General features: G+C 40.9%; 1 protein-coding gene across 1 annotated transcript in view; it reads right to left on the reverse strand.

The window, feature by feature from the left end:
* FBN1 (fibrillin 1) overlaps positions 1 to 25,882 on the reverse strand; it is a 229,969-nt gene that overhangs the window by 56,233 nt on the left and 147,854 nt on the right. Inside the window, exons 24-36 of the mRNA XM_034994644.1 lie at positions 24,262 to 24,387; positions 21,952 to 22,179; positions 20,112 to 20,237; positions 19,865 to 19,993; positions 18,979 to 19,104; positions 18,746 to 18,871; positions 17,217 to 17,339; positions 15,975 to 16,100; positions 13,889 to 14,014; positions 4,663 to 4,785; positions 4,400 to 4,522; positions 2,330 to 2,455; positions 421 to 543 (exon numbers count right to left, since the gene is read on the reverse strand). Coding sequence (XP_034850535.1) covers positions 421 to 543; positions 2,330 to 2,455; positions 4,400 to 4,522; positions 4,663 to 4,785; positions 13,889 to 14,014; positions 15,975 to 16,100; positions 17,217 to 17,339; positions 18,746 to 18,871; positions 18,979 to 19,104; positions 19,865 to 19,993; positions 20,112 to 20,237; positions 21,952 to 22,179; positions 24,262 to 24,387 — 1,731 coding nt within the window. The remainder of the gene's footprint in view (positions 1 to 420; positions 544 to 2,329; positions 2,456 to 4,399; positions 4,523 to 4,662; positions 4,786 to 13,888; positions 14,015 to 15,974; positions 16,101 to 17,216; positions 17,340 to 18,745; positions 18,872 to 18,978; positions 19,105 to 19,864; positions 19,994 to 20,111; positions 20,238 to 21,951; positions 22,180 to 24,261; positions 24,388 to 25,882) is intronic.

Here is a 25,882-nt window from a genome sequence, read left to right on the forward strand (position 1 = left end):
GAGCTCTCTGTATCACATTCCCTGGTGACCACAGACAGGCCAGGGTGGCAAGGAGTGGGTGTCACAGTGGAGAAGTGCAAGGAGAAAACTCATGACCCCAGCGCAGTGCGTGGCCTTCAAAAGGAAACTCTCTGCAAATGTGCCTGAGGAGAAAAGGAATAGCTGGGAAGCCTAATAGCCAGCGCGCCCCTGGAACCTTCTTCTGCAGCCATGAGCTTGACTGTGAGGCTACAGACCCTGCTCCTTCAACGGCCGGCTGCTCCTCCCTCTGCATCCTCACGTGTAACCTGTGATTCCTATTGCTTCGTCCCCTTTTCTTTTGTGACTCTGAGTAATCTTGGGGCGGGGGTCCCAGTGAGGCCCAGCAGCCAGGTCCCCAGGACAGCAGGGAGCAGATTCCCACGTGAACGGATGTCTTACCTGTGCAGTTCCCGCCACTTCTGTCCAGTTCGTAGCCTATCTCGCACTCACAACGGAACAGGCCGGGAAGGTTGTGGCAAGTTCCAAAAACACAAATGTTCGGAAGGGAGCACTCGTCGATATCTTGGCGGAGGGACACAAAGGGGGAGAAAGGAAATTTATCTCTTTGCTAAAGGAACTGCCTAATGTCATCACCTGATGTTATTAAGAAAGTGAAGACTATCTGACCTCAATCTAGGTGCTTTTCCTGTGGCCTGGTAGACCCTCTGCCATGTAAGTGAAGCCTCTTAGGTGAGAACTCACTTTTTTTCAGCCCCCATTACATGCCAAGCAGTAGGCTAGGCATTATGTATGTAGAGTTTCTGGTATGTCACACAGGCCCATGTCCCTTTTGTGAAGTAAGAGTCCAAAAGGCTACCTTAGACCCAGTTCTTTGGTTGTTCTTATCTACACAGTCACTGTTTTTATAGTGGGTTAAAATTTTACAAACCACAAAGGCTTTGTGCTAACTTTTGTAATCTGTTTTATAATCCTCTGTATCCCTAGAGCTACGTTGGGTGCTTGCTACTGTTGGCAGAAACGCTTCTTTCAGGCCCTGGTCCCCCACCCCATGCTAACCTCCTGCTTGGGTAATTGACACACGGACACATTGCAGCCTTGAGACTGGCTTTAAATAGCCATAACCCCTCTGCCGGCAATGATTTATATTAAGAACAAACAAACAAACACAACCTTCCCTTATAGCATGAAGAGAAGCAAAACTCTGACTGTGACTATTTATGTTCCCAGAGGTGGCACAGTACCTGTTTTGATTGGATGTTCAGAGTAACAAGAGTAAACAAGGCATTAGGCACAGGGTCCAGAGCATAATCTGGTTTCTTGCCTCAGAGGAATTTTATATCAAACTCTGCATAGTTAATATAAACTGTATAAAGAACACCTAATGGTTCCATAACAAAGAAAAGTATTTACATAGAACCCTATGAGAGAATAAGTATACATGTCATAGCTAAAGACTGATTTTAAGTTAATGTCCTATTAACAAGCAACAATTATTAGTTAAGACATTAATCAGGGTCTTGTTTAAACTTCTACTGTCAATGGTTATCATTTGTTTATTTCTACTGAAATCTTTTTAGTTCACTGTAGACACTAATTCTTCTCTGTGAGGGATAATGCACTTAAATCTGACAAGTGTGGGGAAAGAGAAGAACCTTGTGTTTCCTAATGGAAGCCATCCTGAGCCAACAGGCTCCCAGGATTCTTCTTGTCTGACCAACACCTCAGGAAGACAGAGCCTTGTGCTGAGAGACAGCATGACATATAACATTATCCCTAGGGGCCCCCTACTGAATGGATTTGCAAAAGACTGTTCCATGTTCACATATATTATATATTTAGAGACCATGTGAGACATGCCCAGTACATTATTCTACATATGGAGAAGATTATCTGCTCTGTTATTATTTTAAAGCTTTTATTTCTAGAAACTAAACCATAGCAGAGATTAAAAACATATTTAAAGAGGATCCTTCCATGGGACATGATCAGGGGATGAGTACTTTGAACTCCTTCCCCTAGCGATGGGGATAAACAGGTTGCACTGAGCTAACCACACTTGGTTAGCCTCTCTCTCAGTTGGTCATAGGAATGACCAACGGGTGTACTCGTGCACCATCTGGCCAAGGTTGGATGTGCAGCTTGTGGCCAAATAGCTGAGATTTTTCTCTGCGCAAAGAGAAATGGTCCAGCTGGAGACCCAGTACCTCCATGGACTGAACTGACCAGCTCAGATGTGAAGCCAAAACACACCTCAGTTAAAAAAAAAAAAAAAAAAAAATCAGGAATGTTTAAATAACCTAAGTTTGTCCGGCCCTGCAAGGGCCCTGGCAGCTTCCCCATCAGTTACCTTCACAGGCTTTCCCATCAGCACTGGGCACAAAGCCCATGTCACATTCACAGCGGTATCCTCCCGGGGCATTCAGGCACTGGCCATTGCCACACAGATTCAGGTTCTCTGAGCACTCATCAAGATCTACAGCCAGAAAGACACACAAGTTACTCTTCCCCAGTTAGGAGCTTTCCAGTTCCTCAGATCTTTTATTTTTATTTTTTTATCACTGTCAACTTCCTGAGTGTAGCGGGGTCTCATCATAGTTTCTATTTGACAACCTCTAAACCCATCCTTTCCCCTTCTTTGAATGTTAGTATTGAATAGTCCATGAATATGGGGTTCAGGTTCAGAATCCTGAGTGCTAAATTACCCCTAATGATGTAAAAGGAAGAATAAGTCAAATGAATCATTCAAATTAAGGCTTTCACGAGTAAGGTCGTGCACAGAAGGACACATGCATGACAGGAATAACGTGCCGTGATTTGTGCCCATTTCTCAGGTTTCAGACTCGGCTCGGATGGGCAGCAAAAGACCTAGAACATCATCTATGGAGGAGGCCAAACATTCCTGTCTGCTCAATCTCTACTGAGCTTTGCTAATAACCACAGGCACTAAATATCAAACACACGAACCATATATACCTAATACATGAAACTCTGAATATTTTCTAAGGGGTAACGGGAGGTTTAGGATGACAAAACCTCACTGGGATGGACAAAAACAATTTCAAATATGATAAACACTTTCAGCGAGTTGAAAAAGTTCCAGGTAAATCAACTGACTGGGCCTTAGTCTCCTTTATGTTTAAATGGCGTCTTGAGCAAAGTGCTCAGGATACACTAATGCTTTCAAGTCATACGAAATGGATCTCAATATCTTATCATGATCTAGAACGTCTGAATCCCTTTTCCTTACATAGCTTTCTACAGCAAGCTCACCCTCGGGTTTGGCATAGAAAACAAGTCAACGGTGAGAAATGGGTACAAAAATATACAGGCTAAGGATTATAAAAGGAAGTGTGATTTTTTTAAAGCAATGACATCACTGGGTATGGCGATACCCAGATCAACTATTTAACTACATTTAGCTCCTGAGGTCTCCCTAATTGACCTGACTCCAAATTTCCATTCCACAGGGATGTAGTTTCAAATAAGCAATCTTCTCTGTTAAAGATTGACTATAACGGGGGCGCCTGGGTGGCTCAGTCGTTAAGCGTCTGCCTTCGGCTCAGGTCATCATTTCAGGGTCCTGGGATCGAGCCCTGCATCGGGCTCCTTGCTCCGCGGGAAGCCTGCTTCTCCCTCTCCCGCTCCCCCTGCTTGTGTTCCCTCTTTCACTTTGTCTCTCTCTGTCAAATAAATAAATAAAATCTTAAAAAAATATATATATATATATATATAAGCATTGTGGTCCCTGAGTGGCTCAGTCGGTTAAGCATCTGCCTCTTGATTTTGGGTCAGGTCATGATCTCAGGGTCGTGGGATCAAGCCTCATGTCAGGCTCCTCACTGAGCGCAGAGCTTAAGAAATATCAGCTGTAATTATAACTATTAGTGTTAAAACTGCATAACGAGGGGCGCCTGGGTGGCTCAGTCGTTAAGCGTCTGCCTTCGGCTCAGGTCATGATCCCAGGGTCCTGGGATCGAACCCCGCATCGGGCTCCCAGCTCGGCGGGGAGTCTGCTTCTCCCTCTCCCGCTCCCCCTGCTTGTGTTCCCTCTCTCGCTGTGTCTCTCTCTGTCAAATAAATGAATAAAATCTTAAAAAAAAAAAAAAAAAAAGTAGGGCGCCTGGGTGGCTCAGATGGTTAAGCATCTGCCTTTGGCTCAGGTCAGATCCCAGGGTCCTGGGATTGAGCCCCGCATCGGGCTCCCTGCTCCACGGGAAGCCTGCTTCTCCCTCTCCCGCGCCCCCTGCTTGTGTTCCCTCTTTCACTTTGTCTCTCTCTGTCGAATAAATAAATAAAATCTTTAAAAAAAAAAAAAAGATGGACTATAACGGACCTGAAGAACTGACAGTCTGAAAGACGGTGAAACACTTGGCTTCTCTGATGGCCATTTGTGCAGTGGTTCCCAGCACAAGCCTACCTGTGCAAGTGAAGCCGTCACCCGTGTAGCCTTCTTTACAAAGGCAGCGGTAAGAGCCCATGGTGTTCTTGCAGTCTGCATGTTGGCTGCACATGTGTGTTCCATTGGAGCATTCATCCAGATCTTATGGAAGACAGTCACATCATTACGAACAGAAAGCATCCCATTTAAAGTCAGTAGTATACACCTTTTTCTTTACAGAATTAATATTTTCATGTTTACAATCTACGCAGCGCACGAGAAGCAATTATTTTTCCACCCACCGGTGCACTTAATGCCATCTCCAATCCATCCGGGGCTGCAGCTACACCTGAAGCTCCCTGCCGTGTTGGTACATAGAGCGTGTCTGTCACAGTTGTGTGCTCCAATTTCACATTCATTGATGTCTGGAAAAATCACCAGTGGTTTAAAAAACGTTTAGCATGTGAGCGAAATAAGTCAAACAGAGAAAGACGTGTATCACATGACCTCACTGACGTGAGGAATTCTTAATCGCAGGAAAGAAACTGAGGGTTGTTGGAGTGGGGGGTGGGGTGGGAGGGATGGGGTGACTGGGTGATGGACACTGGGGAGGGTATGTGCTCTGGTAAGCGCTGTGAATTGTGCAAGACTGTTGAATCTCAGATCCGTACCTCTGAAACAAATAATGCAATATATGTTAAGAAAAAAAAAAAGAAGAAGAAGAAGGTAGAGGGAGGGGAAGAATGAAGCGGGGGAAATCGGAGGGGTAGACGAACCATGAGAGACGATGGACTCTGAAAAACAAACTGAGGGTTCTAGAGGGGAGGGGGGTGGGAGGATGGGTTAGCCTGGTGGTGGGTTTTGAGGAGGGCACATTCTGCATGGAGCACTGGGTGTTATGCACAAACAATGAATCATGGAACACTTCATCTAGAACTAATGATGTAATGTATGGGGATTAACATAAGAATAAAAAAAAAGGAAAAAAAAAAAGAAGAAGAAGGTAGTGGGAGGGGAAGAATGAAGGGGGGGAATCGGAGGGGTAGACGAACCATGAGAGACGATGGACTCTGAAAAACAAACTGAGGGTTCTAGAGGGGAGAGGGGTGGGAGGATGGATTAGCCTGGTGGTGGGTATCGAGGAGGGCACATTCTGCATGGAGCACTGGGTGTTATGCACAAACAATGAATCATGGAACACTACATCTAAAACTAATGATGTCATGTATGGGGATTAACATAACAATAAAAAAATAAAAAAAAACGTTTAGCATGGATGCCTTTTTGGTCATTTAAATAACTTAGCAATAGCAACTAGCAATTTCAAAAGTTGACTGACTTTCACACTTTCCATAGTAGAATATAGATTGGTTTAGCATCCACATATATAACTCTACATATATTGAACAGCTTTAAATTTTAATTTATAAAGAAAGGACAAGATGATGCTACTTGCTATTATTAATTCTAATTATCTCTCTATTATTTTAATGTCAGTGTCCGGTCACTGCAAAACAAAATGAACCTCTTTCCAGTTGAAGACCTTAAAAAGTAATTTGCCTAATGTTCTATGGCATTAACACGCATGGTCACGTTTCTATTCCCAATATTTTTATTAAATCAACTATAGAGCAATGGTACACATTGTTATCATATCTCATACAGACAAAGGAATACAATGTTGTTGGCATACTAGAAAATGTTTTCATTCATATGTTACTATATATATATATTTTATTCTTAAATGGAAATACTATGTTATTTAATTATGCTTTATTTTTTATAAAAGTTTTATTTTAGGCATTGCTAATTCAAACATTTATAGGGAATTTTCCTTAAGGCAGTGAGTGAATCATCTTTCCTCTAGCTTCTTAGAGTTCTAGCACATTGGAGACCCAAGCCTTCTTGTATATTTCATGTAAAACTCAAATCAATCCAATGGAGATTTTTCTGTAAAAGGAGTACCAGATTAAGGTCACATTACTATCAAAGAGAGACAATAGGCCTAAAATGGAGTCACTTGTGCTAAGCCCCATATCAGCAAACCATGGCTCAATACCTAACTTAATTGCAGCCTCTTTCAGGAATGAGACTTTTAACCAGTCAATCTGGAGGTACCTGGTTAGCACTAAGAGGTAATCTACCTGATAGACCTCTTCTGTCCCCATAGGAAGTTGACCTTGCCTGAAACAACCTCCTCTTTCCTTGTTTCTCTCCCCCTTTCTACCAGAAAAGCCTTCCATTTTGTACAGCTCCTTGGAGCTCCTTTGATTTTGCCAGATGGGATGCTGCTGGATGCATAAATCATGGAATAAAGCCAATAAGATCTTCAAATTTTACTCAGTTGAATTTCATTTTTTTAAAATTTAATTTAATTTTATTATGTTATGTTAGTCCTCATACAGTACACCAATAGCCCAACTGTGGAAAGAGCCGAGATGCCCTTCAACAGACGAATGGATAAAGAAGATGTGGTCCACATATACAATGGAATATTACTCAGTCATCAGAAAGAATGAATATCCAACTTTTACATCAACATGGATGGGACTGGGGGAGATTACGCTAAGTGAAATAAGTCAAGCACAGAAAGTCAATTATCATATGGTTTCACTTATTTGTGGAACATAAGGAACAGCGTGGAGGACATTAGGAGAAGGAAGGGAAAAAGGAAGGGGGGGAATCGGAGGGGGAGAGGAACCATGAGAGACTATGGACTCCAAGAAACAAACTGAGGGTTTTAGAGGGGAGGGGGGTGGGGGGATGGGTTAGCCCGGTAATGGGTATTAAGGAGGGCATGTATTGCATGGAGTACTGAATTTCATTTTATAACATTACTAAAAGACTCCAAATTCTTGAAAGTTCTCCATTCTCCAAAATCCCATTTCCAAATTTAGCCAAGACAGATTCTATAATATAAAAGTGCTATAAAATATAAAGTGAAATGTTTTCTGTGATATTGTGATTTATAATAAGAAATAAACATTTAGTCTTTGTCCCTGATTCTGGTACAGAGCTCCCTAAAACCCTTGAAATTACCTTAGTGATGAGAGCACAAAGGTATCTTTTTGTAATACTGATGAGGTAAATTTTGGACTTCACCTAAGGATGGGGTTCATTGCCAGGAGAATCAACCACGTGATTCAGTTCCACCTCCCTGACCTCCATGGGAGAGAGGCTGGGGGCTGAATCAATAGCAATGATCAGATATTTGATCAATCATGCCTATGTAATGCAGCCTCCATAAAACACAAAAAGATGGGTTCAGAGAGCTTCTGGATTGGTGAACATGTGGAGATTGGGGGAGAATGGCTTGCTCAGAGAGGGCCTTGAAGCTCCACACCCCTGCCCCATGCCTTGCTCTGTGCATCCTTTCTCTCCGGCTGTCCCTGAGTTATATCCTTTTATAATAAACTGGTAATCTAGCAAGGAAACTGGTTTCCTGGGTTCTGTGATGAGATAGAGGGGTGGTGGGAACCTCTAATTTATATGATTAATAGCCAGTCATTCAAAAGCACAGGTAACAACCTGGACTTGTGATTGGCATCTGAAATGAGGATAGTTTTGTGTAATTAACCTGTGGAATTTTTCACTACCTCCGGGTAGATATTGTCATCAGAATTGAGCTTAATTTTAAGACACCCTGTTGGTGATCAGAATTGAAATTGGTATCAGAATCTTTATTCGGCAAAATGAATCCATAATGAAAGACAGGTTCTTCACCTTATAACAACTTTTTCATTAACTAAGAACAAAAACTCGTAAGTATGGCTACTATGACTCTATACGGAAACAAACGTCTAACACAAAACTTAGGTCAAGAAGGATAGTTTTGGCATGTGAAATGCTGCAAGAATTTTCAATGCTCATTTGAAAAGTGGCATGAAAAAGAAACTGGGCAAGCAACTTGTGTTTACCCTTTTGTTTACTTAAGAAACCCAATTAAATGATTTGAAAGTGTTTGGAAACATGCCGTTTGCCAAATGTTCCATCTGAAGCCCTGAAATGGTCCTGCCATCTTTGGCTTCTTCATAACTTCTAGAGCAAACACAAAATAAAATAATGACATTTCTCCTACAAAGATACTTTGTAACAACACTAACAATCCTAAAATAAAAACACTTCTGGAAGAAAGTTCTTACAATTACAATGTATTGTATGGGTGAATTTTAATGTAGCCTTGGCAGCCACATGAATCTATTGAGTTATTAAAGCAGGTCAAGGGAGGCACATACCAGGCAGCTTTAGACTTGTGACTGGAAGCTTTAACCAACTGAATAATTGAGCACGGCACATTCCAAGGAAATGAGGAGGAAGGCCAGCCCAGGGATAATAGTGGTAAGTATGCACGGGAATTCAAGAAAAGTAAGCCTGACCTCATGGCCTCCCAAGTGGGACCATCAACACTTCTTTCTTCCTCAGGTAATCACTCCCCTCAGAGTGAAGGACCACTTTCGCGGAGTCCTGTCTTCATTTCCCTCCTTTATCTGTCCTGATCTCTGAGTTTGGTAGAAACGATGAGCTTCCATTGCCTAAGTATTGAAGCTTCTTAATGTTATAAAGTCAAGGAATTTTCTAAGTGGAAAAAACTCAGAATTTGACGTTCCTAATTCTCAGTTACTCAGAGGAGGATACCGTGGTCCCCAAGAATATGGGGACCTTCAAGGACCCCAAAGTCAATAAGTGGCAGAACTCATTTCTGAGTCCGTTAGAACTCATTTTCCCTGTCCGCTGCTTGGCACTTTTTCCCTTGGGCCACGGCAGCCTAATCGTGCTGATTTGTTCAGTCACATAAGGACTTTATTCAAAGTCCTACTTTCTGGAGTTCTCAAAATCTTTGTGAGCATTAACAGACTTACAGAAATTTTCACTAATCTTTTCTACTAAGTACAATTTTCAGAGATGATCATAGCCTGTCAATCTAGTAATTCTGTAATCTTTTTCTTTCCAATTTTCTAAGGACCAAAGGTACCCTGATTTTCATATGAGTTTTTTTACCTTCCATACTTAATCTTGCAATTAAGAAAGCAGCCATTTCTTTTAAAAGGAGTCTCCCTCCCTTTTTAAATCAATAATATGCTAATATAAATTTCTAACTCAAGAAAATACATGTGGTTTTACTGCAATGTTTTCAAGGTGAGAAGAAATTCTCTCTGTAAGAAGCTATGTATCATAGGCTTTAGGATACTAGGAGATGAGACTCAGGAACCAATATCCATTTTATGAATATTTGTTTAAGTCATTATCTCAGTGACTTGCTCTCGGTGTGTAACAAGTGATTTAGAAAGAGTTGGCCGTAAGGTGTAAAGGCATCTTTGAGGAAGAGCTCTTTCATGTGTGTATATGTGCATGCATACTATTGCCAACTATTATTTATTAATTATTTCCATGGCAGATTTGGGCCTAAGACTGCACTTCATTATAAAAGCAAACAGAAGGGGAAACTGAGCCATAAGGCAAACAAGCAAACAAAATGCTGTATTCAAACATCTACTCCTTAATAGTGTGAAGGCAACATAGCACATGATTGCCAGGAACATCTCTTTCTGTACAAATGTTCTCTTTCCCCCACAAGTTTGCTCCAGACAGAAAATTCCTTTTTGAAGATTAAGAATAAGCCCACGCCAAGAAAAGCAAGGAAATTCAAATTTAGGGCTGACACTGCAACCTCCTTAACCCCACCAAAGTTCCCTCACAAAGACTCAAAGGTCCTCCTTGCATGGCTGTCTTGACAGGCAAGGGTGTGGTCTGAGCAGACCCCACTCACAGGTTCTGGGATTGTGCTCTGAGCTGCGCTGGCCTTGGTGGGGAGGCCGTATCACCCCCACACACCTGCCCTCCTGCCATCTGGGCATCGGCCGCAGCAGGGCTGGTACACTGTCAGATCTCCTTGATTGGGCCTTGGGGAAGAGGACATTAGAGTAAACGGAGAGGCCAAACGTGAAGGCTTGGGTTTCTCAATTTGGATCCAAATTCGAGCCAAGACAATTTAACTGAACACCCACGGAGTTTTCACAGGCTTACAGCCAGTAGAGGACAATTAGCAATGATAAGAAGCTGGAAGGAAATGGGCACAAATTCTCCCTGAGTCCTGATGGTTTTGAAGTATATGATTCTCTGTCATGGACTAAGACCTATGAGTAACATTTCTCGTGTGAAAAGAAGCAGAGAGTTTGAGAAATGGAATTACCCAGATATGCTGCTATTTTAACTGAAAACAATTCTGATTTTAATGGCATGCTTGCTCACTAAATGACTGAGTGAGCACGTGATGGGAGGCAGGTTCTTACAAATTAGTTTGTGAAAGCCAGGACCCACCAAGGATGGCACCTAGCAGCAACCTGCTTCTCCTTCTTCCAATTTGTTTTCTAATTACAAAGATGTAGAATGAGCAGCAGAAGCCTTGCGTGTGGGCCACAGAACACCTGTAATCCAGCCCCCTTACGCTAAGGACAGAAGAGCTGTGTTCTAGATTTTAAGCAAATGGACATTCTCCCTCCATTAAATCGAACGTTCTCCTCAGCAATACCCATGATTTGAACAAAGCTTAAGGAGAAAAAAGAAAACCTTAACATCTGTGTGGGCTAGGAATGTAAGTCAGTGGGTGGATTCTGAGCACTGCTAAAGTGATTGTGAGGAAAAAAAACATGTTTATTTGTTAAAATGGAAACAATCAGTAATGACAAGGGAGCTGAAATATTTAGACAAAGCTGTAATGGAACCCAGAGGACATTTTTTGAGTTCTCATGAAACAACGTTCTTCCCTATGAAATAGCATACATATTTTTATAATTCCTTTACAGGGTACTCAAATAGATATACATACATATATATACACACACACATATTATATATATTATAAGTATACACATTGTATGTCTGTATATATATTATATATGTACAAAAATATATTTACATATATCATCAAAAACATTGTTCCAGGTTTGTTCTTCACTGTTATTTGTGGTGTGGCTTGCTTATCCCATTAGGCAAGATACATATCTCTATGTACATTAGTTGCCTGGGACATTATAAACACTTGTCTTTAACATGACTATCACCAGGGTAACCTGATGGTATTCTAAGTTGGGAGAGACACTAATTTTAAACTAAAAGCAGGCTAAAAGAGCCCTAGTTACATGGGATTAAAAATACATTTTGGCTTAGATTTTTTAAAACTCGTTTTTAAGTATATCAAACTCGCTGCCAATTTCTGTTTGTGTAAGTCATTTCCAATCAAACATGATACCTTTGGTTGAATAACAGTATTTACAGAGGACCTCTTTTTCTTCCCTCCCTGATGCACCCCCTTTCCATACCTCACTGCAGGGGTGCTTACCCAAGAGGAACACTTGCATAACTATAAGGCGCCCTGGTGAGATGTTCAAGCTCATGAACCAGTGGAAGAACTAGCAATAAAATCCAGAGCTCTAAGACTTCACATGAGAATATCGCATGCCCCGCTGCTATGATATCAAAAGGGCTATGAAACTCCAGTCTTCTCCTGACAGTGCTGGCTGGGTTCGATGAAACTGAAAAGTCATTTTAAGCTACAATTTAAAAGTAGGGGGATGTTGGCCCGTAGGAAAGAATAGAGTATTTTTTGGACCTCAAATCTAAGTTTCTGTTCATGCAATTTACCAAAAGACTGCTGTTCTTAGTGTAAAACTGGTGTCATCTCATCTAATATGGAGTACACGGCTCTCATCACCACAGTGCAAACTCAATTATGAAAAACAAGCCTTTGCATAAACAGAGTTTAAACCGATTTCAAGCATGTGTCAGTAACTAGTAGTATAGAATTTTGCTGAACTTTAATCAAAATGGCTTCTAGACACTGTGTCTGCAGGTCTCATTTTATAGTGACAACAATAGCTACTATTTATTGACCAGCCACTGTATACCAAGCACTGTGCCAAGGGCATTATATATATCTCATTTACCTACAATGATATTACTATTGTATGAAAACTTAACCTCTCTTCATGGTGAAAAGCCTAAAATAATCGGCCTCTGCACATGCCTCTGTTAGCTGGAATTTGGAGCATGAAATTCTAAAGATCCTTTTCTTATAGGGAATGAAGACTGTCCCATTAGATTAACTTCTCCCTCTGTAAGCCTCTTGGTTCTCTCGGCTGAATTTCAGTGAGTTCAACTGAACCAGACAATGGTATTAGCCTCTACTAGGTAAAATGCAATATGGAACTATCTTACCTTTCCCTACATTAGTGCCAGACCACCACCCCTTACCTCAAGTCCTATATTTATCTGGAAAGCTTACAATAAAGCATGAACCATAGACATACTGAGCTAAGCAACATTTGTATCCCAGAGACCAGTAGTTGAGATTTTAAACACTGTTCCACTTATTAGAATGGACCCCTAGCCATGCTTCATATGAAGAGTAATATAGTGAGCATGAGGGCATTCTAGCTTCACGCTTCTTTTTATAATTTGGCTAGAATTTGTCATTTTTGAACCAATAGTAATACTATTGGCATTATCTTGTATATCTATAAATTTGAAACTTAGCATTATTGGACAGTTTGGAATGATAATAAATATCCTTACAAACTTTATTGAAAAAATGTTGATATAATTAAGAAAAGGACATTTACTACAAGGCCAATCTGCAAATATTTTAATGTTCGTTTCAAGTCACAAGGGCTTGCCAAACTGGCTTTTGGAATTGAAGTCTGTTATTTGTAAAGAAATAATGCCATTACCTAATTCAAGCTCACCATGATCTCCATTATGTTTTAAATTATGTTATATCCCATAATCTGTTATATTACTATAAGTAACTCTAGTAAAACTTTATTATATTATTCCACATACTTACCATCATGGCCTCAAACTTGAAAACACCAACTAAACGCTTAATAACAATATCATCCACATAGAGTGACTTCTTATATTTGATGTTTAATAAAATAAACTTCTACAAATATTGTGAAAAGATTTTCTTATGGACTGTTGGTATTAAGCAAACAAAATTACAAATGGTTTAATTATCACCTCATAAGATTTGCTAATCCCCAGGAATTATTTGGGCTAAAGCAACTTAATACATCAAAAGCACACTAATTTAAGGAACTGGAAGACTGATGGGAATTGATGAAAAATACGAATTACAGGATGTTTCTTTAAAACCTTAGTTATAAAACCTTAAATGAAATGTTGACGAGAGAGGCTTGCTTTAATAAAGGGATAGGAATGTTTGGTAATTAGCATGTTAACTACTTTGTTATAAAAATGTGATTTTTTAACCTCATAAAAATATGATATTTATGGTGTTAGTTACAGTGGTAATTCGCTCAACATGCCTTTTTTCACAGGTAAAGAAAAAAGCTTCAGTGTAGATCTAAAGTATGACAAGTTTCAAAGAAGGGCAGGCTAAGTTAATGAAAAACGGTATACAAAATGCTTTATAAAGCAATTAAAATGTTAGTAGTTTTAAAACTTGTATTACTCTAGTAGTAGTCTCTTAACCATCAAGCATTTTTTGTTCAAATTGAAAAAACATACCTGTACAGCCAGTTTTTCCTTTTTTGCCTGAATATCCCATATCACAGTGGCAGATAAATGAGCCTTTAGTGTTTTCACAGGTTCCACTTAGGCAGATATTTGGATTCAGGTCACATTCATTGACATCTGCAAAATATAAATATTATTAATACATAAAACTATTTGATACCATTGAAAACTTTTTTCCTGAGATAAAACAACTATGACAAATAAATTGGAAATTAGAAAATAAATTAGAAAATTTTTTACTCAAAAAAAAAAAAAAAGTGTCATATTTACAGAGCTCAATTCATACTTGCCTTCTATCCTGCAGGCTAACCAGGTCGACCGGCTCTTTATCTGGGCCATGAGCAGGAGGTCAAGTAAGCAAATAAACTGACTGACTCTAGGCTGCACTTAGAGCTTACTGATGTGACAGTCTAGAAAACTTTTGAAAGCAGCATATTCTGTTGCAAGATAAAAATTTTAATTCAGTCTGCAACTGCCAACATTTTAGTTTCCAATATTTAAAAGAAAGGATAGATGAACTAATAGTCTTAGTGCAGATAGTTACAAACTTCACTTCTTTCCCAAATTTAAAATTATCTACTTTTTATGACATTCACTTCATAAATATTCGGTAAAGGTTTTCTGAAGATATAAATGTGACAGAATTTAAATATTTTCAATTCTAGACTCTTATTTCTGGCCAAGATGGAGTAATAGAGATGGAATTTATTTTCCCGTATGAAACACCAGCAAAAGGACCTCAGAGGCAACAGAAGATGGTGTTGCCTGACAGAAAGAAAACAAGCTAGGTGAGTTCTATGAATGTCCCAGATTACGGTGTAGGGACAGTTTTAAGGCCATGACATAGGGAAGGGGATGACAGATGGAGCTGGATAGTGTCCCAGAGTTGAGGGGATAACACTGGAAGTCCTGGAAGGCCGAGGTAGCCAGAGTTTACAGGGCAGAGTAAAGGACAGAAGAAAGCTGCAGAGAGAGAGAGAGCTCTGGGGACCTGCAAAGGGTCCCTGTCACATATTCAGATGAGTGGTGATCAATGCATTCATGTAAGGAAACTACTCAAAGCTAGGGGAAATACCACGCAAAAGAATTAGAGGGAACAATCATCAGAGCTCACAGAAGGCCCAGAATTGTGCCTGTTCCTACTGGTCAGACTGGAAAATCTCATAATTCAGAAGGGTCTTGCCTCAGTCATGGGGCAAAATAAGCCTCAGAGTAACTGCTGCTTAAAAGCATAAAAGCAAGACTTTGAAAGGGCCCATCTGTTTCCAAATAACTTATCTGGGTTCCAGAATAAAGCCCAAGAATATTTCTAGGGCTACAAAAATATCTAGCAACTAGTAAGTCAAAATTTATCATGTCTGGCATCCAGTCAAAAATTACCAGGCATTCAATGAGGCAGGAAAATATGACCCATAATGAGGAAGAAAGTCAATTTACTCAAATGACCCAGAACTGACACAGATGATGGAATTAGTAGACAAGGACATTAAAGCAGTTATTATAACTCTATTTAATAGGCTCAAAAAGCTAGGGGAATGATTGGACCTATCAAGTAGAGAAGGGAAGATGTGAAAAATGACCCAAATCAAATTTTTAGAGATGAAACTACAATGTCTAAGATTACAAAGATACTGAATGGGATTAGATATTGCGGAAGAAAAGTACAACAAATTTGAAGACACAGCAATAGAATACAATCAGGTCTAGAGTCTACTATATTATTGTCAGAAATAAATTTTGCTTGCCTTTAGTAAAATATTTAAAAGGCCTAAATTCCAGTCACAGCATAAGAAGGGATAAGTGGACAGAAATAATGCCCAGACTTAAAACAAATGTCTGTGTGGGGTTGACCAATGGTTAGCTCAGTCCAAATAACATATCTGACAAGAACATCAGATCACAGTCACAAGAAAGTTGCTCTTTGGAATGCTGGCTTTGAAATATTAATAATATGGCCCTAAATATCCTTACTTTTCCCATAGGATCCATTTATCAACTTCCCAAACTAATCTTTATGTAATTTAACAGTGCTTGTGAATAACCAGACAAAATGGGAAATTCTGTGTTCTTTGCTCACCTACACAAGTCTTCATGTCTTCAGATGCCATGAATCCATCATAACACAAGCACCTGTACTCCCCGGGTATGTTTGTACACTGACCACCATCACAGATATTGGGGTTATCTTCACACTCATCAATGTCTGTAGAGAAGAAAACCAACGATAGCATGCTGTTAATACTAGTTCTATTATTAAGTGGTGAAAAAGTTAACTGAATCAAGTCCAATAAACTCAGCCTATTTGCATAAGAGAATTAGCTCTCAAATCCAAACGAAGCTTTAAATTATCCCATCAATTTATCCCAGGTAAAAAAGCAGAGAACCATTTTCAAGATTTACAACATGCTGTTTAGCGTCAAGCTCCGCACCTTCTTAGAAATCCATTATTTAATTAGCAATCTTATCCCCGACATCATTTGATCATTTAACAGTAATTGTGAATTTTATTTTATTTTCCTCATTGTCAAATTTAAATGCCTAAGGTCGATCATCTTCTGGTTTACTGATACTGTACAGGGGAAGCTTGCTTAAAATAAGCATATCTACTTAAATGCACTTTCAGTAAAAATATATTTGTATCATTTTCAACATTTAACTTTTATAGTCAAATTTCTAAGGTTTTCTGGGGAGATTTTTCTAGATATGATAAAGTAATTTTGATCCCTAAACCCAAGTTCTCTTCTTAACCGAAACCAAAATGAAAACCAGTCTCACCAACCTCCTTTCTCAGCTCTAGCTGGAGACATGGCTCTTCCAGCCCAGGATGATACAATAGGAAGTGTGAATTTGAGCAGTGGTTCTCAAGTTTTAGCACGTATCTGAATCACTTGGAGAACTTGTGAAAATAGATTATTGGGATCTATCCCCAGAAGTTTCTGATTCAGTAGGTCTGGGTGGGGCCCAAGATTTTGCATTTCTAACACATTCTTGGGTGATGCTGATGCTTCTGGTCGGGGGAACACACCCCGAGTAGCCCTGAAGTGAGTGAAAAGATCAGATTCTTCAAAACTGTATCTTATACTCCATGTGCCAGGAACTGTGCAAAGTGCTGTATGCATTCTCCCACACAGGCAATCTGAACCCCATCTTACAGATGAGGAATCTGATGCTCAGGATCTTTATGAAGGACGCATAGCTAAAATGTGTGACAAAACAAAATTTTGAACTCAGGACTGTCTGACTACAAAGTCTGGGCCCTGAACCGCTGTAAGTGTGGACCTGTTACTGAGAATTTCACAGGAGGCTAAAACCTACTCACCAGTGCATGACCTCTGGTCGGGCATTAGTGCAAATCCCGGCTGACAGCTGCACTCATAGCTGCCTTCAGAGTTTGTACAGAAGGTCTCACAACCACCGTTCATTATGCTGCATTCATCGATGTCTAAGAAAAAGAAAAAGAAAATCACCTTTCTTTGTGTCTATGATCATGGCACGGGTTTAAAGTTTCCAATGTAAAACAAAACAAAACAAAAACATCCTAGGGCAAATGGAAGTCATTGCATCGTTCCATTCCTTCAACAAATATAAAGTACAAACCTACTATGTGCTAGAGAGAAGAATCTAATCGTGAATGAAATAGACCCTATCCCTACCTTCATACTGCTTATGTTGCAGCCTGGGAGTTAGACGAACAATCAGTTACACGATACCTGGGGTGCCACATGCCAGGTAGGATCAATGCTAGGGCTAAAGGAACAATCCCAGTTATGATAATGGGCACATGGATGAAATTCTCTGGGTCACATATTCAGTTATAAACTTGACATTCAATTTAATTGGCTGAGGTTCCAATCCTTTTCAAGAACCTGAGTTGGAATTCTGAGTTGTCCTGGGCCATGTTTCAGAAAAATTTGGGCTAATTTATGGCTTTGGGTGGAAACCATGTAAGACTTGGCAGTTCCACATGATGTACACCCCAAACCAGGCAAAAACTGGCAGTTTTTACAGAGTTTCACTTTGACTTTGGGCACAATAAACCCAGAGGGCTTTCTCTGCCACTCTTCCCAGCACAACTACTCCTATAGAGGGCCAGCCACAAAGCAAAATGCTTGTCCCACAGAACCCCATCTTTAAGGAGTGCCAGACCTGGCCTCCATTTCAATGCAAGGTATGAACAGAACATGGTCTTCTTGCCAATAATTATTCTTTGAAATCTCCTAAGCTGATCTAAGCCACCTAAGGGCAGACGCCATACCCTCTGTTTTCTGTCTTTCTCACCAAACCCAAGCTTCGTTAATTGCAGGTGTTTAGCACTCACTTGCTGATTTGCCTGGGTTATGCACGTGCATAAACAAAGCCTGCGCTACCGTTCCTTCTTCCAAGCAGCCAGGCTCAAATCAGGCTTGTTAGAGCTAAAACATTTCAGATCCTTCATTTAAACGGTTCTTTAAACAGACAAGGGAGGTGAGATCCAAAGATCATGAGCCACTATGAAAAGAATTTTACTTACAGGAAAACAAGGAAGATGAAGTAAAAGTAACTAGTGATGAAAACAGAACTCAGAGAACATTGTTGGAGTGTTTTTAGAAAGAGACTAAGTGGGCGCCTGGGTGGCTCAGTTGGTTAAGCGACTGCCTTCGGCTCAGGTCATGATCCTGGAGTCCCGGGATCGAGTCCCGCATCGGGCTCCCTGCTCGGCAGGGGGTCTGCTTCTCCCTCTGACCCTCCCCCCTCTTATGTACTCGCTCTCTCTCATTCTCTCTCTCGCAAATAAATAAAAAATCTTAAAAAAAAAAAAAAAGAAAGAGACTAAGTGAAAGAAAATACAAAAGAGAAGAGAGCACTTACCCACACAGAACAGCCTGTCGGGGGTCGAATGATAGCCGGGGTTGCAGGCACACTGATACTTCCCTATGAGGTTCACGCAACGGCCATTGGGGCAGAGGTTCGCACTCAGTTCACACTCGTTGATGTCTGTTTAGAAAATAAAAATAACAACATCCAGCCAGAAGCTTCTGACTGTGGCAGAGATGTGGGTTGAACAACTGACCAATAAGTGGTCTGAAAATCTTCTTCCTTACCTATACATGCTGAGATGTTGGGGGACAGCTGATGACCAGGAGGACATTCGCAGCGGTAACTTCCCTCGGTGTTTAGGCAAACGCCTCCCCGGCATAGGAGAGGATCTCTCTGACACTCGTCGATATCTGCAAAATGACGACGACTCATGTGGAAGATAGTGGTGGTGTCCTGCCCTGGGCCCCAGACCAGTGCGCTCCTCAGTGCCCCCCGTTGCTGGGATTCCTAGCTGCTCAGGGCTCACAGGCTCCCTTCTTGGAGGACGGCTGTCCACCTCACTCAGAAATGCCCTCAAATGTTGGGGGCTGCCTGTGGCTGACAAGGGAGTATACAATCTGGCCTGGCCAAAAGGCGGGACAGCTCTTTGATACCATGCACATTCCAGAATCCCCTGTGGGATCAGGTTAAAGCTAAGAGGCCTCTTGCCCTGCCCTAAATTACTTCCCTCGCTTCTTTACAGCTTCTTCCTTAAAAAAAAAAAAAAAAAAAAATCCCGATCTCAGGTTTCTTTCTAGGGAACCTGATTTAATGCAGCCAGCTTAATCAATCTCTTTTTCTAGAAATGTTGGACAGAAACCCTATAATAATGTGACCTCTAATACAACTAATGTTTTGAACTGTTTCTCTTCCCTGGGGCATCTCTTTCAGATGTTAAACTCACTTCTCTGGGACCCATAAATGGTGTCCTAGGCCACCACCAATCCACAGCAAGAATGCCCTCATGCTTTCTGCATGTCAGCCTCCCTCTGCCACAGACTGATTCCAGACACACTGGTCAGGAGACCCACCCACTGGGGGAACAGAAGGAGCCTGGGAGGGAGGCTCTGAGTCATCAAAGCCTCGGGGAATCCCTTTTCACCTGTGCGGATCAGCTGGTCACATGCTTACCCATGCAGTTCTTCATCATCATGAATCCGCTCTCGTAGCCTTCATCACACCTGCATTCGAAGTCCCCCGGGGTGTTCACACACTGGCCACGGCCACAGAGGTCAGGAGAGATTCGGCATTCGTCGATGTCTGAATGCAAGCAGCAAGCAGCAGCGCGTGAGTCCCAGGACAGCTCTCATTCTTGTGGCAATGTGGGAAAGGGGAAGAGTTCTACCGGGTGTCCCTCGAAGGGGAGCCCTTCACTGACCTGTGCAGTTCCTTTCTTCAGAGTCAAGAGCAAAGCCACTGTCACACCTGCACTTAAAGCTGCCAATGGTGTTTCTGCACTTGCCGTGGGTGCAGAGGCTGGGGATCATCTTGCACTCATTGATATCTTCAAGAAAAAGAAAATGTGCAGAAAGTTCCTGAGCATCCTGTAAGGAGTTCTCAATGCCTCTATTTTAAACCCAGGAGGCTGGAGGGTCTTGATTTAAGGTCTTGGCAATATGCACTTTAAAGAATGTGTAATGATCCATGAGAACTATGACTTTGTAAACATTTCTAGTCTACATTTTAGAAAGCATTATTAGGGAAGTAAAGAGTGCGTTTATTTGGACTTCTAGAGCCCAGCACACTGCCTGATACATACCAAACACTTCAGTATTCGCTGAATGAATGAATAAATACTCTAAACCACTAGCATCTCTACTTAAAGCACACAGAAGATGATTGGAATAGACTGCCCCACAGCAACCAATTTAGAGTATAGTGGATTGAGATATTCATCTGTGTTTCTGATGCTTTCTTGGATACACCTAAAATATAAGAACTTCAAAAAAGATGTCATTTAAAATTGAAATGATTTGTAAATAAATGTATACTATTTAAAATATTTTCTCAAACATGTATACAATTTGAAAATATTTTCTCAACATTAAGGTTTCATTAATATAATTAAAAGAGTTTCTTATACACTAGGAGACTGCATAATGTAATGGGTGATCTCCTTTCAGGGGCCTTTCTAAAGCAAGACCTCAAGCTCAAGAAATGCAAGTTCATTTCCACAAAATGTCACGAAAGACAGAACTAGCAGATTAAATCTCAAGAACAAGTTCTTCTGTGGCAATGGATCGCCACAGCCTTTGGAAAAAAATTATTCAAATTCCTTTGAATTTACTTAAGAGACCTTTAAGAGGGTCATCTAGAAACTGTCTCTCTAGACAGAATTTTAATCCCCAGGGCGTCTTGGATCAAACACTCAATACAAAAAAAAAAAAAAAAAAAATACACTTTTATGTAAGGATAATTAAACAATATTTATATACTCACTTCCCATTTTTATAAGTTGATTTGGTTGTGAAGTATAATAACCAGGCCCAGACACAATGGGCAACCAAGACAAAAATCTACACCAGGAATATAAGCTGGGCCTCTCCGAAAAATTGGAATTCTCAGAAACCAGTCATGATTTTTCCATATGCTCAAGTAAACAAGTTCTGTATCCTTGTGCATAAAAAGTTAAATCAATTTTGGAATTAGATTAAATCTGGAACTTCTCATTTTTTCACATGAATTTTAGATGATAGCATAATAAACTTTAGTAAGGTTTGAAATATCAGAAGTCACTGGAATGTGCTTGCCATCAGAATGACTTTCACTGTTTTTGGACAAAGAGGATCTGCCGCTGGGTTTGTCACGCCATTCACCTCCCCCACGGTACACTCAGGTGAGCTGCCGTGACCTGGATTAAAGCAGCAGAGAAGAGGTGTCTGACAGACTAAAAATTCCCCAAGAAGATATCCTCCTTGTTGATATTTGGCTGAGGGTAGTTTTAAAATCTACTTTAACACTTAACAAGTGGCTAATGGGAGGGGCAACTGGCCTCAGGAAGTCCTGGAAGGTGGGAAAAGAGAACCGGTTCCAGAGTGAACATCTGTCTGCTATAACTCAGAAAGTGAGGAAAGTGTGTGTGTGTGTGTGTGTGTGTGTGTTTGCGCGCGACAACCGAGGGATGGCCACGCTGCTCGTAGTCACTGTGACTCTCCTCTTAACAGAACCTCTTCTTGGTCTACAAAGAAGAGCAATCAGCCCACTGAAACCCGTGGTACCTTTGAAGAAAGGTTTGCCATTTGTAATTTCTTTGGTGGCGAATCCGGGCCCTCTGGGACAGAGCTCATCATACTCCGGCGTGTTTCTCACAGGACACTCCTCGCATTCCTCAGTCCCCCAGGCCGCCCCAACGGAGCAGCAACAAACGTCCATGCGGTGGCGGCCGGCAACAGGCAGAGTGCATTCCTCGTCCTCGTACCTCAGGAAGCAGGTTTCCACGCGGATATCTGCCAGATGGAACACAGGGAGGCTGAGAGAGTTACCCTATTTCCACTGCCCCAAACTGCTGGCCAGTTGGGTTAGGCAAGGTACAATGTACATAATAATTTGCTATGTATTTATTGGCTGGAATTCATTATTTTCCTCAAAAGGAGTCCAGGCTTTCTGAGGAGTACTCCCACCTGATAAAAGGCTTTCTTTTCTTTGGCAGCTCCTGTTTATTTGCACCTCCTGTTTCTGGAAACTTCCCTTTCGATTTTAGGCATTTTCTGATAATTCTACATAAAGAACGGTATTCGGAGAAATCCCATAGTGCTCTTTGGGGAGATGTTTTCTCCCTGTACAGGCATGCTTCCTACCAATACATGCACTCCATCATGCCTTGACCTCCTCTCTAGCTAAAAGGAAACTGCACTCTTTCTCACTGGAGAACATCGAAGCTAGTTCCAGCACTTTTTCCTCACACCTTCATTTTTGGAGAGGTGCAGTGTTAAATTCCAAAATGAAGAATGCCCTACTTGAGATTGAAGAGGAAAAAGAGCAAAGAAAAGCGATTTTCTCCTCTTCTCAAGTATTTCTTTCACTTCTACATGTGCTTATGTGTACATTCTTCTGGGTACACATGGGATACATCTCACCCCAACCCCAAATTCGTGGAATCGTGAGGAAGAGTAGAAGTGATATGCCAGATGTCAAGAGACCTGGAACTCAGTCCTGCCCTGCAATGAAGAAGTTGTTTGTTTTAGACAAATTATTAACCCTGACCCTGAATTTCTACATCCATAAAATGATGTTGCACCCATCTGAGGGGGTACCGTGAAGCTCAGATAAGATTCTGTGTCTGGAAACTGTAAAGTGTAATTAAAACCTAAGGCATTATCTTCCCTCTCTCTCCTTCACAATGTAGTCATTAACCATTCACCTATGTGCCTGAACATCCTTTAATGTTAGAAAGCTTCCGAAGCCTTCTGGGCAACTTTCCATTCAGGTTGCCTCTAATGAGATATATGGATACCTTTTACATGATTTCTAAATTAAACACTGAAGCATCTCTCAACTGAAGAACCTGGAAGAAGGTTCTCATTAAACGCCAACTCCTCCTAAACAAAAAAAGTGGACTCAAAATGAGATTAACTGACATCCATGGTTATGAGAAGACTCTCCCCTCTGGATTCCAACTTTTCTACTCCATATTGCTTACATTATAAACCATAAAGCTCTATATTTCAAGTTTTGTTAGTTCTAATTCATAAATGATCCAAATTCCTTAACCTCATCCTACTCTTTTAACCACCTACAGTGGTCCTTCACTAAGGATGCTCTTTAGAGGAATATGGTTTCAGATATACAATGTACCCGAGCATCATTTTCAGAGCCACAGACTCGGAAATGAATGATCCAAGAGACATATTCCCAGCAGGCAGAAGCCAAAGAAGTAGGGTCAGAATCTGTCTGCCAGATGCCACACACATGACTGTGGGATCTCCAACTTGCTGCCAGTAGGAGCCCACAGGGCAGCTTTCTGAGAACTCAGGGTCCAATCTCTTCCATATCAATGCCACTTGGGCTCTCGCAGTTGGCATGGAGAATCCCAACGTGATTAGAAGTGACAGTGGCCCTGGGCTCCTTTAGGTTCACTATTAAGGAATGTGGCACTCTTCACTCACACCCACTAGGGTTTCTTGCAAAGACCTGTCCATCTGGCCAATGGCAAGACATGCCTAGCAGGGATGGGCTACAGTTTCTAATCAAGCAAAATTGTTCTCCCCACCATTCACCTTGTATCCTAGAGTTGGTGGAGGCAGATTTGAACGTTCTGGAATAATGACTGTGATGGTAATGATTTAAAGAATAGTTACACATCAATAAAGAACTAAACATGTTCTCTACTCTTTTTATAAAGAATAAATGAAGAGCTTGAGTAAGGAAGGCTATTTGTCAAGGAACTTACTACGGATCCTAATGGAAATGCTGAATTTGGGATATGTATAACTGTACTTGGAACCAAATATTCAGCTTTATTTTACTCACTGAGTTTTTAATAATCTTTAAGAAATGACCATTAGAAAAGTAATGAGCTCAGGATTTACCTAGGCAGATTCTCCCTGTGGCATCCAAAGTCATCCCACTGGGACACTGACATTTAAATGATCCCTTAGAGTTAACGCATAAGCCATTTTTGCATACTCCTGGGAATACTTCACACTCATTTATATCTATCAAGAAAAAAAACAGGAAGTTAAAATATATGTATAACATCATTCTACTTTATTCCATTCATGGAGTCACAATTATTCTCACAACAGAAAAGGCCATTTTGAACCAAATAAGTTCATAAAACTAGTTTGCTTCCAAATAGTTCATGTAGAATTTCTGGGAACTCTAAATAGCAACCATGCTGAGTCCACCTTTTCCCAAAGGTGTGAATTTCTCCATTGGTCTTAAGGAGTAATTTTTGAATTATAGAGGCCGGGAGTTGGTATGAGTTTTTGGGGACAGCCCTGGGTACTATGGACATCTCAGGTAAGGCTCCCAGGAGCCACATAGCTTTATGAGATCAGATGTCTGGGTATAACAGAAACCTGACCTTTCAAACTAGCAAAGAAGAAATAAATAGCCTGAAGAAAAAAATCCCACTGAGACATATCTGGGGCCAGTCAAAAGAGTGTCTTCTGAGAAATGCTGAAATGTCCCCAGAAGGTGTAAAACTAGTTTTAACTCAGCAACAGTCTCAGACTGTTTGTCAAAGCCTTGGTGGCCCCAGCTTGAGTTAGGGAGAGTCAAAAGATACTCATGTTCATTCATTCATCATTCACCCACTCACTCTCAAATGTACCAGTCCCTCCCAGTTTGCTTAATAGAAAGTAGTGTGTTCTCTGCACTTAATTTGGAAAAATATTCACCATCAAGTTAATTCAAAGAAAGGCACTTGCCAATGCCAAAAAAAGGGGGGTATTAGCATACTGTGTCTCTATTTGGAAAAAAATAACTTTCCAAGCCACGGATGTTGAAAAAGAAAATATTTGAAATCTTTCCTTCTGAGAGATGTAAGTGGGGAGGGGGAAATTTACCTTTTTGGGTTTTTTGTTCTGGCCACTTGTACACCAAAATGTGCTGCTGAGGTCAGATAAGTTATTAACAGTGGGTCTGGACCAGAGAAAGGCCAAAGGATTCAGTCATCATTTGGAAAGCAAGACCTTGGGTGGGGGTTGTAGCGTTCCTCTTTATTTTAGCAGGGGAAAAAAAAACTTCATTTCATTCCACATATGGGACTAATTGCTGTTTTTAAAATTTTTCAGCTGCTGTGTCATGTCAGGTTGTGTTAGTCACCCTGACCTACGTCTATCTGGGACTCCGTGAGAAAGAATCACAACAAACTGGAGAGAATCCACGTAGACTTTCAAAAATGAGACAATAGAGTATGTCCTTCTGAATCTTCCATGACCAAGAAACAAACAAACAAACACACACAAGCCAGGACAAACCAAGAAAAAAATGCAAATTTTACAGCCTCATTGGAAACTTCCATTTTCCTCTTCCTGACAGTATTTTGAAAGTGCAGTCGCTCGAAACCATGGTCAGCCATTTTCAATCACCCTGCCCTGTGGCCGTAGTGATTCAACACTGGCAACAGCATATATATGCTTGTGAAATTAACATCTGTTATGTTCTGCAGTCCTCATTATTTCCCTCTCTGCTGCATAGGTCTCA

Source organism: Mirounga leonina, unplaced genomic scaffold (genome assembly GCF_011800145.1).
Source record: "Mirounga leonina isolate KUSES-001 unplaced genomic scaffold, KU_Mleo_1.0 Mir_91, whole genome shotgun sequence".
In the NCBI taxonomy this organism is placed as follows: Eukaryota; Metazoa; Chordata; class Mammalia; order Carnivora; family Phocidae; genus Mirounga; species Mirounga leonina.